The sequence below is a fragment of the Brienomyrus brachyistius genome, chromosome 1 (assembly GCF_023856365.1).
Source record: "Brienomyrus brachyistius isolate T26 chromosome 1, BBRACH_0.4, whole genome shotgun sequence".
Lineage (NCBI taxonomy): Eukaryota > Metazoa > Chordata > Actinopteri > Osteoglossiformes > Mormyridae > Brienomyrus > Brienomyrus brachyistius.
The window spans coordinates 39,347,428-39,363,852 of record NC_064533.1 but is presented as its reverse complement, the minus strand read 5'-3'; the positions used below and the strand labels follow the sequence as shown (position 1 = coordinate 39,363,852).

The window sequence follows — 16,425 nt, the reverse complement described above, 5'->3', positions numbered from 1 at the left end:
CCTCTTCTCTCAAGCAAGTTCTGCTTCCCACCAGACCCCTAAAGGATCATACGACTGCCCAGAACTGCAGAAAAAGGCAGTCAGCAGGGATGCTTAGAGCATACACTATAAATCAATAGAGAATACACCTGAAACCTTCAGTGGTGCTCAGAGCAGAATTCCTCAGTCTTTACACTCCATTTGGAGCTGGAGGCTGGTTGAGAAACCAGGTCCCAGTGCTCCTCCCAGTGAGACCTGCTCTGCAGAGAAAAGCAGAAATCTCCCCAGCTTGCCCTCCACGCAAGGTTAAACGCTGAGCTGAATGATGTGAACTGCTCCTAAAGCCACTGGGAAAAGGGCATGTTTAAGCGAAGCCCCCAGACGTTGGCTGTGGGGAAATGGAAAGCATACAACACTGGAACTGCAATTATCCCCGTAGTTCCAGACCAGCTACTTCTCATATCATTTTGGATGCTGGGATCAACTGTGCATTACCTCCCCTGTCATACAGCTTTGCATTTACACCTGCTATGCCTGTTGTAATTACTTTACATTCATTACCTCTAATGGCTCTGAAGGCGTTTTAATCAGTTTCCCAAAATATGTGGATACATCAAGTCAAAGCTGTTGATTTAAATGTCAAAACTGGATAATTAATCTTAGAGTACATAATTAATAATCCTTCATAAATCCCTCGGAAATTTCTCCTGTCATATTTTTAACCACTGGAATACGTGGAGAGCTAATGCCAAGCTAAAATTATAATTTTATCACTGCTTTAATCTTTAAAATAAACACTTGATTGTGGAGAGCAGAAACAGGTACGAACAATAAATCATTTCTTTCAAAAGGCTGGCTGTCATGTCATTTGGCAAATGTCTCAAATACAGATACAGTAAAAAAATAAATATGTTGTTTTAAATATTGCATGAAGCTAGCTTTCTTATTTGTTTATTCTAATTTGTGCCGCTTTTCTGACAAAAGAGTATATCAACAGACATTGCATATAAAGAATATAAAATCAACATGCCATTTTGACTAAGTTGCATTTGATAATAGGACTTAAACAACCCTTACAATCTGCTTTACAATTCCTTTTGTCCTGGAAAAAGTTATTTAGACCACATGAATTTACCGATTTCAGATGTTTTCCGATATCTGTCCATTACATTCAATCTCGATATATTTCATTTAATGTCAGAATTAAAGTGAAGTCATATAGCCTAAAAATCTCTGTAAGGTAGTCCTTTGTCTTAATAAATACAAATAAACCTACGTAAAATAACAAATACTGTGGTGTCCTGTTGTAAGTAAGACATCATGATGTTTAGTAGATAAAATCAGCAAACTGAATTCAGGACCAGGGGTACCATAGAAACAAGTATCTCTTCCTGTCCATGACTAAATCTTTACCAGCAGCTTCTGAGTTACAAGAGAGTGCAATCAATAAAGCCAAAGAGATTAGGCTTATTCTAATCTGATAAATCTCAGGGAAGCTATTATATCCCTTTACACTCCTGACTAATTGAAGTGTCATAAACATTAAAGATCTGTATATAACACGCTGACAAGGTAGCCATGTTTGAACATTCAGCTTGCCAGTGATAAAAATATTAATAGCAGGGGCAATTTTAAGATAAATGATAAAGGTTTTGCTAGTTGAGGCCGATTATTATGAATACATTGCTTTCAAATAATCCAATAATGTGTTTAGACAAATTATTGGTGAAAAATATTTATGACAGATTTGCCTTTATGAGAATTTATGAGAATCACCATAATACTTGCTGCTAAAATTTAACTTATTCACTAATTTAATCTTCAGAGAGAGTAATCTTCAGAGAGAGAAAAATTTATATATTGCACATTTCATCATACTGTACTGTAGCTTTCTGAAAGCTTTCAACAAATGCTGATTTGAAGCAACAGAATCAGTGGTGAATATTACATAATTACTGACAGTTTATGTCAAAATAAAAAGACAGAAGGCAATTCCCGAAGATGGAGTTAAAAAAACACCCCAGTAACAAATATATAATATTATATATAATTAAGGAAACGGAGACCTGTCAGAAAAGATATTTCAATTCATGTCAGGGATCTGTTAGGCAAACATGTGGAAAACACAGCAAGATAGGCTGGTTATTCTTCCAGATGGAGATAAGGTCGTGAGGACATTATGTTCCAATCATTCATCCAGTGAAGGTTGAATCCCAATCATCAGTGAAGGACTGAAACTGTATTTAGGTATTCTGCTTGACCTTGGCCACAGACATAATGCAGTGTAAATGACAGCTGATGGAACATGAATCTCCAGACAGATTCTCATATCCAACATATGGTTGAGTTAAGAGGTGCAGTCACCTACCTTTCAAAGAGACAGAAAGAGAGAACCTTGAGTCGAATACTTGTGCTTATAAAATTTAACTTAATATTTCACTTGGTTTCCTTAGCAGTTTCTTTACTATATAAAAAATATATGAGACATTTACAGATTATTAGTGGGTTCTGTGTGTGGATCGTGGGTCTGATTCTCACTAATAAGTCTGTGTCTGAGTTTTGCATTTTCTCCTCACACTTTTCTTTCCCTTAATTTTTCTCCCCTGCATCAGAAAAACATGCACTTGCTGGGTGTAAATTATCCCCGTCGTGTTAGTGTGCTTTGTAAAAATTCTTCTTAAGCCTCGACATAATTAACAGTTATGACCATATGTGGCAACACCAGCATTTTTAAATTTAGTGTTGCACAGTAAACTTAACTAAGCAATGCAAAACCATATGGAACATACTGTAAACATCGAGCCACCGATCCGTCCATCCATCCACCCATGCATGTAAACACTTGTCCTGTTGAGGGCTACAGATCAATGAGCGAAGATACCCAGCTCCGGAAAACTCTTCTCGGGGGGATTCTGAGTTGGCACTTCTAAACCAGCTATGTGATTAGAATTTCTCCACTATGGTAACATCAACAAAAGTATAAACAAATGTGACAAACAGTCTGGAAAAACCATTCATAATACAGTAACAAAGGAATATAACTTTAAAAGGGTCTTTAAGAATACCATCAAATGTGTTAGCAGGATTCTGAGTTTCACTCTAGAGTGAAGATTTAACTAATGTGACCAATTGAATTCATTATCATAAAAATCACTGAAGTCGTTTAGGGGACAAAGGTAAATCATTCCATTTATCCAGATCATTGTAATCGATGCATAATGATTACAGCAAGTATTCACAAAGGTTAAGAGGGAACCATAAGAATGCCAATGGGTGAATACATTAATCTAGGCTCATTTGACTTTGAACGTTGTTAAGGTTAATTAAAATGGCAATTATATGAACACAAGCATGCCTGATAATTTCTTTCATAATGTAAATTGATAAACTTGTAAAGAAGTATCACAGTAATCCAGGCTGTATCAGCATACTGGCATGATCCATTGTTCAGCCTAGTATTCTCACCACGCCTCTTTGTGGATATTCAAGGAAACTTTTATTTATATGCCAAAAGTAGAAAACTCAAGGCAATAATTCCAAAATTACCCAGGGAGCCGGCTGAAATGTGGGCTGACAATATCAAAAATAATTTAAATTGCAATGTTTGTATACTTTTTTATATAAAAACAAAGAGATTGGGTTGAGTCATTCAGCCAAATCAAATTTATGTTTGTAACTGCTCAATTTCTGGAACTAAACTTAAAAGTCCATTGCTTTTCTTTGTAATTTTAACATATTTGCATAAAATACTATTTTTTGGGACACAGAGGATGATTTTTGACAGATGATCAAATTTGCACCAGGAAGTGTCAAAAATGTAAACATATTTAATGCTCGGGATCTGGAGTAATACACAAAGAAGTTAAGCCAAACAGATGCCAATAAGATGATTATGTATCCTGTATTAATTTGCAAACAGCTCCAAATGAAAGTGTTCAATAAAGCGTAAGGCAAACACAGTGTCATGTATTCGTTTAATCATCCTCCCACCAGATGACAATAATTAACACAATAGGTTTGAAAGCCCAGACTGTTTTAATTGTCTATGCAGATGTTTCTGTCCGATTCATTTTTTTAAAATAAAAGAAAACTTCAATCTATTACATACAATCCCAGTGTGTGTGTAGAGAATAAGAAGCTGCGACCAGATGATTGTCTAATGTCTAATCATATGTCACTTTATTGAGCTTGAGCTGTCTTACTATAGCACCTGTTTTTTTTCTTTTCCTCTGTCAAAAATAATTATCCATAGTCATACCATAAACCTGAGATTTTGAAGGGAACAACCCATGTCTTTCCCACAGATTTTACTGCAGTATAACTAGTGACAAGGTAAAAAAAAGAATATGATATTCAGAAGATTTACTTTTGTAGTTTAGTAATTTTCTAGTGTTGATCACATACAATTCAAAACAATTAATGTCTGCATATGCAGTTATATGCATTCACCATATGGACAAAAGTATTGGAGTACACCTCTTAATCATTGAATTCAGGTGATTCATTCAGACCGCAGGTATATAAAATCAAGCACCTACCCATGCAGTTAGATTTACAAACATTTGTGAAAGAATGGGCTGTTCTAAGAACATAAGAAATTTACAAACGACAGGAGGGCATTTGGCCCATCAAGCTCGTTTGGGGAGAATTTAACTAATAGCTCAGAGTTGTTAAAATCTTATATAGCTCTGATTTAAAGGAACCCAGGGTTCTAGTTTGCACTACATGAACAAGAAGGCTATTCTATACTTGCTGTGTAAAGAAGTGCTTTCTCAAATCTGGTTTAAAATGTTCTCCTGCTAATTTCCACTTATAGCCACGAGTTCTAGTATTTTAACTAATATTGAAGTAGCCATTTGGCTGAACAGCATCTAGACCTGTAAGAATCTTATACACCTGGATCATGTCCCCCCTTAGTCTCCTTCAGCTCAGCTAACCTCTCCTCATACAGTAAGACATTCCTCTAGGACCAGGAATCATTCTTCTAGCCCTACATTGAGCCTATTCCAAGGCATGAATGTCCTTTTTAAGGTATGGTGACCAAACCTGCACACAATATTCTAGGTGAGATCTTCTCAACCAAGGAAGCTTAGTGAATTCAACCATGGTACTTGTGTTGTAATGTGGAAGTGTTTATGAACAGAAGACCATGTAAAGTAGTGTGTAAAAGTGACAATGCTTTGTTGATTCAAGTGCACAGTTTCAAAGTTCCTCTGGCATTAACACCTGCACAAAAACTGTGTGCTGGTAGCTTCATGGAATGAGCTTCAACTGCTGAACAGCTGCAAGGAGGCCTCCCATCACTAAGCACAATGCCAAGCATCAAAGGGAGTCGTGTAAAGCACGCCACTACTGGACTCTAGAGTTTTGGAAACGTGTTCTGTGGAGTGACAAATCACACTTCTCTGTCTGGCAATCTGATGAATGAGTCTGGGTTTGGTGGATGCCAGGAGAAGGTTACCTGCCTGACTGGATTGTGCCAACTGTAAAGTTTGGTGGAGGAGGAATAATGGTATGGGGTTGTTTCTCTGCAGTTGGGCTAAGCTCCTTAGTTCCAGTGAAGGGAATTTTTAATACTTCAACATATCAAGACATATTGGACAATTATTTGCTTCCAAAATTGTGGGAAGACTGTGCCTCACTGCACAAAGCAAGGTCCATAAAGACAAGGCTGGATGAGTTTGGTGTGGAAGAATCTGACTGGCCCTGACCTCAACTCCACTGAACACCTTTGGGATAAGCTAGAACGGAGATTGAGAGCCAGGCCTTCATGTCCAACATCACTGCCTGACCTCATAAATACTCTTCTGGATGAAATGGCAAAAATTCCTACATAATCACTCCAAGAGCTTGTGGAAAGCCTACCCAGAAGAGTGGCAACTGTTATTGCTGCAAGGGGGGGGGGGGTCCATATTGAAACCTATGGATTTAAAATGGGATGTCATAAAAGTTTCTGCAGGTGCAATGGCCAGGTGTCTCAATATTTTTGTCCATTGTGGAGCTGCAGTGCAGCAGAAAAAGGGAAAGAGGCAGTCAACACAAGTAGAGCGCCACAAATTTATGTATTTATTTTAGCGTGTCTAAACATCCGAAAAAACCCGCGTCCTCGCTTGGGCATGCGTGCTCACCACTCCCTGCATGCATGAGCGTATGTAAAAGGGAATGAATTCTGCCTAAATAGTAGGAGCCCCTACACACACCCCCCTCAGTCCAACTTGTGGGGAGGCCAGACCACTCGACTGGCACAAGTCACAATCTGCTGGGAGGCTCAGCCGCCCCTGCACATGCACAGAAGCGGGGGGTGGGGGCTGCCAGGGTGTCCACGTCCAAATGGGCAGGCTTCAGATGGTCCACTGAAACTCGGTCCGGCTTTCCCCTAATGTCGAGTGTGAAAAACTTGTCCCCAGATTGTAGCACATGGACGAGGTCATCGTAAGGCGACCGCAGCGGGTCCCAATGAGCATCATGGTGGACAAAGACATATGCGGCCCCGGCTAAACCCTCTGGAACAGGTATCTGGGGCACCCCATGTTGAGTCGTGGGCACTGGAACGAGAGCCCCAGCCCTGCAGTATGGAATGCTGAGGTCCAGCGCACCAAGGGGCTGTGGTGCTGGGCAGGAAATCCCATGGCACCCGCAGAGTCTGCCCATAGACTAACTCGGCCGACGAGGATTGTAGGTCTGGCTTGAGAGCTGTCCGGAGGCCTAACAAAACCCAGGGAAGCCTGTCCACCCAGCTGCCATCCCTGAAGCTGGCCTAAAGAGAGGCTTTCAGGGAGTTGTGAAAACGCTCGCACAGACCATTAACCTGAGGATGGTAGGCTGTGGTACAGTACAATGAAGTGAAACCCCCAAAACCTGGGCCACTGCAGCCCAGAGCTCAGAGGTGAACTGGGCTCCACGGTCCAAAGACACATCAGACAGTACCACAAAATGGGGCACCCAACCACCGATGAAAGCCCTGGCCACATCTGCCATGGTGGTGGATGACAAAGGTACACTCTCTGGCCACCGAGCAGACCTGTCCACCACCGTTAGCAAGTGAGTAAAACCCAAGGAAGGGGGAAGAAGCCCGACCAGGTTCACATGTATATGATCAAAACGGTGCTCAGGCACCACAAGATGTGCCAGCGGTGCCTTGGTGTGTTGGTGTACCTTAGCACACTGACCCGGAACACAGGAAGCGGCCCAACTATAGACATCCTTCCACAGCCCATGCCAGACAAACTTGGTGGCTATCAGACGCTTAGCCGCTCGTCTGCCTGGGTGTAAAAGCCCGTGCACCACCTCGAAGATGTGACAATGCCAACCGACCAGCACGATAGGCCTAGCTAGACCAGTTTAGATATCCCACAGGAGGGTGGCGCCACAGTCAAGGAAGGGAACATCAGCCAGCCGCAGACTGTTGACTGCAGTCCTATAAGCCTGCTCCTATGGATGGACCCGCTGATCCGCTGCCGATCGAGTATAATCCACTTCCAACTTGGTTGGAAGACACTTGGCAACTTGGTTATGCTTTCCTGCTAAATGCCGGATGTCAGTCATGAACTCTGATATAAAGGAGAGCTGCCGCTACTGACGAGCAGACTAAGGCTCCGATGTCTTAGCCATCGCAAACGTCAGGGGCTTGTGGTCAACGAAAATTGTGATTGGGCGGCCCTCTATGAGGAACCGGAAGTAATGCACAGCCAAGTACAGGCTAAGAAGTTCGTGGTCAAAGGTGTACTTCCACTCGTGTGGCCTGAGCTGTTGGCTGAAAAAGGCCAGCGGCTGCCAGGCACCCTCCACGAACTGCTCGTGCACGGCCCCCACAGCGTAGTCTGAGGCATCAATGGTGAGCGCGACTGGAGCATCAGACAATGAGTGGGTCAGCATGGTCACGTTTGTCAGAGCAGACTTGGTAGCTCCAAAAGCCTTGGTCTGCTCAGCAGTCCAATCAAGAACCTGCTTGGCTGTCGTAATCCTGAGAGCCTCATACAGCAGCCGCATCATCTGGGCAGCCCATGGGATAAAGGGATGGTAGAAAATAACCATGCCCAGGAACTCCTGCAGGGCCCTGGCTGTAGCAGGCTGCGGAAATGCAGAGATGGCCTCCACTTTAGAAGGCAGTGGAACTGCCCTATTGCCCAAGATGCAGTGGCTGAGGAAATCGATGGAGGACAAACCAAACTGGTACTTTTATGGGTTGATAATTAACCCATGACTGCTCAGATGCTCAAAAAGGGTCTAAAGGTGAGCTATGTGGTCAGTTGGAGTTACTGGCCACCAAAATGTCATCCAGATAGACGAACAGGAACGGAAGGTTCTTCAGGACACTGTCCATGAGCCGCTGGAAAGACTGGGCAGAGTTTTTAAGCCCAAAAACTATCCAAAGAAACTCAAAAATCCCAAATGGGATGATGACCGCAATCTTTGCAATATCCCCTGGATGTACTGGGACCTGATGGTAGCCAAGCACCAGGTCAACCTTCGAAAAAATGGATGCCTCCACCAACCGGGAAGAAAAGTTCTGGATATGTGGGATCGGGTAGCGATCCGGAGATGTGGCATCATTACGCCGACGGTAATCATATGCAGAGGGGAGGTCCAAGCACTGCTGGAACGCCGAACAATACCGAGGCTCTCCAATGCAGCAAACTCTGCCCTAGAGATAACCAATTTACCCGAATCGAGGCGTCGGGCTCGGGCATGGACGGGCGGCCCTGTCGTGACAATGTGGTGTTCAATACTATGCTTGGCCGTGAATGATGTAAAAGTGGTCTAGGTGAGGTCTGGGTACTCTGCCAGCAGGCGGGCATAAGTGTTATTTGCCCCCAAGGCACTAGACAACTGAGATGAACCAGCCCTGCTGCATGAGCACAGCACTGAATGGAAAGTCCTGGCATCAACCAGGCGCTGGTGTTTTATGTCCACCAGCATGTTGTTAGCACATAAAAAAATTGGCACCCAGTAGGGAAGTGGACACCTTCGACACTACAAAACGCCACCGGAACCGTTGGCCACCAAAACAGACTGCCTTGACACAAGTGCTATAAGTCAGAATACTGCGGCCATTAGCACCTTCCAAAGTCTAGCCCTTCATCCCGGAGCGCGTATCCACCATCAACACAGGCAAAACACTCACCTGTGCGCCCGCTCCAGCTGGCGCTAACAAGCGCCGGCCCGTGCGTTTCCCGTCCCCAAGGGGGGATGCATTTTTTTGCTTTGTCACCGTACCGTGCATGGTAGAAGCAGTGGCCTGATATACTGCTCCGCTGCGCAGCAGAAACAGTAGCACTGGCCCGCGGCGGGGAGCTATCCGAGCTCTAAGCACACATGGCTGAACAAGCTGCCAACCTGGCAGTATGCACTTTGTCAGCCTCCCTAGCAAGCTCCCTGCAGTCTTTAAGCGGGAGGTTAGCTAACATCCCCCGCACCTCTGCGGGCAGCTGTTGTAGAAAAAGCTCCCTATAAATAAAGCAGGGCTGATGGTCACCTAGGAGAGCTAGCATGTGATCCATCAGCTCCAAGGGCTGTGAATCGCCCAGCTCGGGCAGCGCGAGTTTGTCTTGGAAAGCTTGTAAGTGCTCAGCAACAGCACTGCAACGACGTAATAATATTTTGTTTTGTTCCTCCGTAATCCCGTGCAAGGCGAATTGAGCCTCCGCCTGCACAAACCAAATTGCCGCCTGGCCGTACCAGAACCCTGGTATTTTTAAGTGCAACTGTGTTCACGAGCATGGTCGGGGCGAAAACAAACACACCGAAACATCGGGGTCACCACTGTGGGAGCTGCGGTGCAGCAGAAAAAGGGAAAGAGTAGAGCGCCACAAAAAAGGTGTATTTGTTTCAGCGTGACTAAACACCCGAAAGAAACTGTGTTCTTGCTTGCACATGCATGCTTACCACACCCTGCACACCTGAGCATAGGTAAGGGGGAATGAATTCTCTCTAAAAGGTAGGAGCCCCTACACCATAAAGTGTATGTCACAATTTACTCATTCACCCAAAAGAGGCTAATTCACAAGCAACATTATTCATAATTGAAATGTTAACACCATTAACTAAAGTTACTTTTCATTACAAGAACAATAAGCCATCGGCATATAATCTCAAAATCAATTATTAGATCTTTAAATAAAAGCAGGTCACCAAATGGCTTCATTTTCTCCAGCTACTTACTCAAGCATAATGGATAAAGAGATTTCTGACTTATAAATGCACTGCATTAGATGTCATGCAGTAAAGTGGCTTAAGCCAGAAGTATGTTTTCACCTATAAAGATGTACAGCTGTAGCCATAAAGAATGAAGTTAATGAAATATGAAATGTAGCGTTATGTAGAGATATAAGTAACCTGACATTGCATTTATACATCATTGGTCATAGAAAAAATATGCCCACTAAATGGGGAAGACTTCCTTTAGTGTCAGCTTTATTACTTTCCTTACAATATGAGATGTAAAAATTTAGTTTATTACAGTGGTAATCAGCTTTGGCTTAGTTTGTGAGCAAAACCATATCATAAAACCTCTATAGTATAATTACTCACAAAGGAAAAAACTGCCTCTGTTGCTAGACTCCCAGCATCAGGCTCATCCATCTTCCAACCGCTTATCCTGGACAGGGTCCCAGGGGAGCCTGGAGCCAATCCCAGGCAACATAGGGCAATAGCCTGGGGATATCCTGCACAGAATGCCAGTCTGTTGCAGAGTACATACAAATGCACTCACACAGACACTCAGGCTCACTATAAATAATGATCTGCACATTAAACACAATTAAATACTCTTAAATAAGATGATATGTTTTACATGAATGCTACAGCTGCAGTAACTGAAGCAACTTAAGGAAATCCAATGGTTGTGTTGAACAGTGTTCATGTTACTTTTGACTCACTGACAAAGTCCAAACAAACTGCTCCCAAAAGACTAAACATGTTAGATATCTTAAAATGCTCTTATTCACACTCCTGTACTGAGAATGAGTACTTGGAATAAGTTTTCACTGCCACCTCTTTCCCCAGGGTGGGTGTACACACTGTATGATGTGTGCTACTTCCATCTTTGATAGAAATTTATCTAGTACATGGTCATGGTCAGCCAGAAGCTTATTTTGGGAAACATAATGCACAAGGATAGGATACCCTGGACAAGATGCGAAACTGTTGCAACACGAATACTAAAACTGTCATATACTCTATGCAATTAGAGTCACAATTTCACCTACAGCTTCACCTGTAGCTGCATGCTTTGGGACTCTCAAAAGACAAACTCAAACTCCTCACAATAATCAATTAGTTTGAATCATACTCATTGAAAGCCTAGTTATTGAACAAAACGACTGCAAGGTGAAGTTATAAAATTATACCATGAAAAGCATTTTCATTCCTTCATTTAATCTTCTGCTTCTAGTCTCTAGACAACTGCACTTTTGAGATACCTTTTACAAGTGAAAATCTCAAACATTTTTATTCTTCGATATTAACCTGCCCAGCTTCCAGGAATTGTACTCCTCCTGAGTCAGGAAACGGGCAGGGAAAATCATCACAGATCCCTCATACTTGGGCCACAACCTCTTTGAACTTCTCCCCTCTGGCAGGCTCTACAGATCACTGTGCACCAAGAAAGCAGTATAAGATCAGGCTCTTCCCACAAACCTTCACTCTTATGAACAGCTGACCCAGTTGCCTCAACTCAGTTGTACTGTAACCCCCCCCCCCCATTACTACACAATACATCATTGTTGTAAATTCATTGCATTTACTGTGTTATATTTTACATATTGTATTTATTCCAGCATTCCTTGTGTCCTGGGTATGATGTTAAACTGCATCTGGCCCTACAAGTGGTCCTCCAACTTGCAGGGAAAAAAATTCTTTGGGGGTTAATGTTGGGATTGGCACTCTCCACGGGAGTAGCTCTGCTACAGCCGCCTGCAGGAAGGCTGCACGCATCATGAAGGGGATGGGGCAAAGCCTTCGGGATCCCCATCCCTGGATGAGTGAAAACCATCGGAGAACTAACAGGGTCAGGTCTGTTGGGGATCGGGGCTGGTGTGATGCTGAGGCGCCACCTGCCGCATGGAGGTGCTTGGGTCTCAGTTTCAGGTGACCCATCTGGGTAGGCACATGGAACATCTCGTCTCTCTGTTCCTCCATGTTCCTTGACTTTGTGAAAGGTCAGGGGCTGCAGGTCACTGGATCCTGGATCCGATGCCCCGAGCCGCATCTTTGGACTTGGTACTCCAGTACTGATGGTGGGGCGAAAGACATCAATCACATCCTCGTGGTCAGATGTTGGAAACTCCTGTAGAACTGCAGGGTCTACAGAAGTGCCCAGTTTGTGAATTCTGACCACAGACTTGTTGTTGCTACTCTGAAGATTCAGTTAGATCCAGTAGGCTACCACCAACTAGGAGAACGTGGCTAGATTAGCCAGACTCCAAGGTCAAGCTCTTTCTGATGAGTTTGCACGCAATTTGTGTGAAGAACTTGCAGATTTGGGTGCGACTGCTGACTCTAATGTGATGCGGAGACCTTCTGAGATAAGGCCCTGAAGGTTGCTGAGAGTTGTGTCGGTGTTGCCGGTGTTCTCAGAATGAGGTGTTTCATCTCGCAGGGCATGCTGGATATTAAGAGGAATCGCAGCACTCTACTTGGTGGCAACTCCAGGCTATACCGGGAACTGAGAAGAATGGCTGTGAGGGCAGATAAGGACACGTTTGTTAGATGAATCTGTAAGCAGGTGACACACCGTCGGTGGTCTAATTACCTAGATCCTGATTACAGAGGAATTGAAGCATTACACACATCTGAATCTGTTACTCGGAGACTTGCAGTCAGGGCGAGTGATGGACCGGTCCTTACGGATGACACTGGAGTAGTGACCCGCTGGGCCAGCTACTTTGAGCAACTATTTAAAGCTGACCCTCCAGTATAGGATGTTGGACATCTCTGGGTCCAAGGTTCTCGAAGCTGACCTTCCAATCAGCTGTGAACCACCCAATCTCACTGAGATTGCACAGGTAGCGAATCAGCTAAGGGTAAGGAAGGTCACAGGGATCTGTGGTATCCGGGGTGAACTTCTCCAGGCTGGTGGTAAGACTGTCCTCCTGGCATTGCAGACAATCTTTGCTTCCATTTGGGAGTCAGGCATCATCCCAACTGACTGGAAAACGGGACTTGTAGTCTTTATCTGGAAAGGGAAGGGTGATCGCCTGGATTGTGGTAACTATAGAGGGATAACACTGATTTCAGTGCAGGTTAAGGTCCTTGCTAGGGTCATCCTTAGCAGGATCCATGATCACTTGCTTGTCTGTCAGCGACCGGAGCAGTGTAGTTTTACACCTAAGAAGTCTACCATCAACCATATCCTTGCACTGAGGGTGCTTATCAAGAGCATGCTGTGCAGAATGGAAGGAGAACCTCTGTGTTCTTTCCATTTGATTCTAGAATTCGCCCTGGGTGTGTTCTTGCTCCTACTCTATTCAATGCTTGTATGGACTAGGTGTTGGGCAGGGTTGTGCTGTTCGGTAGCTGTGGGGTATCTGTTGGCGAAGAAAGATTTACTGATCTTGACTTTACCGACAATGCTGTGATCTTAGCAGAGTCAATGAAGGCTCTGATTGGGGCTCTCGAGAGACTGAAGAGTTTGAGTGTCTGGGATTGTGGGTGTCCTGGATAAAGACCAAGATCCAGGCATTTAATGACTTCTTGGGCACAGCCGTCAGTAGTGTGTCAGTTTGCGGAGAGAATGTCGACCTTGTCGATAGATTTACCTACCTCGCCAGTGACATTCATGTCTCTGGTGACTTTTCCTATGAAGTCAACAGATAGAGTGGAAGAGTATAGGGGGTCATGAGGTCGCTGGAAAGGGGTGTGTGGCATTCCCGATATCTTTGTAAGAGGAGAAATTTCCAAGTCTTTAGAGTCCTGGTGCTCCCTGTCTTGCTGCATGGCTGTGAAACATGGGTGCTATCTAGACTGGACTCTTTCAGTACTGTGTCTCTTCAGAGAATCTTTGGGTACCGCTGGTTTTACTTTGTGTCGAATGAGTGGTTGCTTGAGGAGTCCCGAATGAGGGACATTACCTGCATTGTGAGGGAGCATCAGCTACGGCACTAAGGCTATGTGGGGTGTTTCCCTGAGGGTTTTGCTGAGGACCCAAGCGACTGGACCAGGCCAAGGGGGCGCCCAAGTAACACACGGCTGTGGCAGATGGATGGCTACTTCCGGAGGGTGGGACTGAACCGTGTATCTGCCTGGGGGATTTCCAGCCGGGATCCCGAGGAATTTCGCTGTGTGGTGGGTGTGGCAACATGCTGCATCAATGTGATAAAAAACTGTTATTTTGACTGTGTGAGGACCATTTTTCAGGTCCCCACAAAGATCTATGAATGCAATCAAAAAAATTACTAAATGGACGTATTTTGTTTGGTTGCTTATGGTAAGGTTAGGGCTGATTATGGGTTATGTTCATTATGTTGGGCTTAGAATTTTAGAAATAAACAGGGAGTCCCCACAAAGACATAATTACAAACATGTGTGTGTGTGTGTGTGTGTGTGTGCATGTGTGAGAGCGAGAGAGAGAGAGAGCATATATAGGACTTGTCCAAGGAACCTGATTCTGATTAATTCAGTTTCATAAATATGAATTTGTCTTCAATAAGTAGAATACTCAAATGAGCAGAGAAAAATCTAAAATATATCAAAACTTCTCCCTTTTGTTTACCAATGGGTAAATGTCTGCTGTATATACTATATTATGCAAACATCTTAATATCCAACCTTTAATAAGACTTCTGAAATAAAATGAATAAAAAAAGACTACAGAGACCATTCACTTTCATGCTTTCTAAATATTTCTAACTACTGTATACTGTCCATTAATTTATGCGAAACATGTATAAGGAATTAAAAGTTACTTCGTGCAAATTACACCTTCCATTTAAATGGACTTAATATATTAAGAGATAAACACAGACATGCAAAGTCACAAATATTCTTTTTTAATTAGACAGCTTCCTGTTATTTAAATATTGACTTGCAGGAGATAATTCTGCAGAAGATATGTCTTTGTTTACACTACGTGTTTGTATATGCATGGAGCATATTTGGATACTGGAGCAACTTAATTGTTCTGGCTTCATGTTCTTTTGATTGGTTTGAGATGACCCAAATTGTGGAGTAATTCCAACTCTGGGTGGACATGGTGCTGCTACTGCTGGTTCAGCAAAGAAATGGTTTGAAATTTCAAAAATAACATAAAGATTGCCTTCTAATTATTAATGAAAACATAATGAATCAGTAGGTACATGTATTTAAATCTATATACCTTTATCCTATCCATATTTTAGGTGATTGAAAAGATCCTTATAAATCTCATATTCTGCCAAATGACTTTACCACAACACATATTTACTCAACCTGTTCACCTTAACTTATAGTTACAAAGTCATGGAAAATTCCCCTTTTGTTGTTATTTAACGTATTACTTTGGGTTTTCTTGGTTTATCATGTGTTTGTTTGTGTATTTCCATTATAGTTCCTTGTTTTTTCTCTATGGTCCCTGTTTGTGGTATGTTCTGGTGGTCGATGAAGGAGGATTTCTTGCTTAGCCAGATAACTTCTTCCCCTTACATTTAGCCCTGACTACCTTAAATTTGACAAGTTATCCAGCTAAACAAGAAATTCTGGGGGGCATTCCATGAAAGTAGCTAAAGAAAGCCAGACTTTCCCAAAAAAGTCAGAATCAATAGTACCATCTCTAAACCATCTCTAAACTTAGCCTCATGTTGTTCCACTAACGCAATTCAGCTTTAACTAATCAAGGCTCATACAAGGCAGGCTTGTATAGTCTCATTTAGTGCGCACACCCGAGATATGTACAGTATTAAGCCCAAATGAATGGATGAATGATCAAATTAGTGAAAAACCAGAGAGGTGTTTCTTTCCCACCTCAGAACAAACGCTTCAGATGGAGCTGTATGAAAAATACAGAGATGTAATCGCTAAAAAGGCAATACTGTGGCCATAAATAAAGCCAAGGAGCCAGGCTTGGCAAAGAATTGCAGACAGACTAAATGTGTAAGTTATGTAAATGTTACAAATGCCTAGTACAATTGCACGGTTGTACATGCTGTTGCCTTACACCGCAGAAGTTCCTGGTTCGATTCCCATAGCCAACAGGGAACCTTCTGGGTTATGTTCACGTGCCATTCTTACTGTATAATGTTATTCTGTATTATCCGTATGAGATGTTCTGCACAAATAACCTTATCTTGTCTTTGCTTTTTACTAATAAACTTTCAAAGTAGACTGTGAGTGAAAATATAAATATATCTTCCTGTTCATATTATTTTAATGGATTTTTTTTCAATTTCAGTCATTGCATTTCGTGTTTGACTTTTGTAATATGGGTATGCTTTAAATTATTTTGAAATTAATTGGAATGCTGAGACAAGATTA

General features: G+C 42.9%; 1 protein-coding gene across 1 annotated transcript in view; it reads right to left on the bottom strand.

Moving 5' to 3' along the window:
• Positions 1–7,566: 7,566 nt before the first annotated feature.
• LOC125751272 (protocadherin-8-like) overlaps positions 7,567–16,425 on the bottom strand; it is a 131,131-nt gene continuing 122,272 nt past the window's right edge. Inside the window, exons 4-9 of the mRNA XM_049029929.1 lie at positions 13,128–13,153; positions 12,939–12,995; positions 12,477–12,583; positions 11,984–12,209; positions 8,414–8,575; positions 7,567–8,049 (exon numbers count right to left, since the gene is read on the bottom strand). Coding sequence (XP_048885886.1) covers positions 7,567–8,049; positions 8,414–8,575; positions 11,984–12,209; positions 12,477–12,583; positions 12,939–12,995; positions 13,128–13,153 — 1,061 coding nt within the window. The remainder of the gene's footprint in view (positions 8,050–8,413; positions 8,576–11,983; positions 12,210–12,476; positions 12,584–12,938; positions 12,996–13,127; positions 13,154–16,425) is intronic.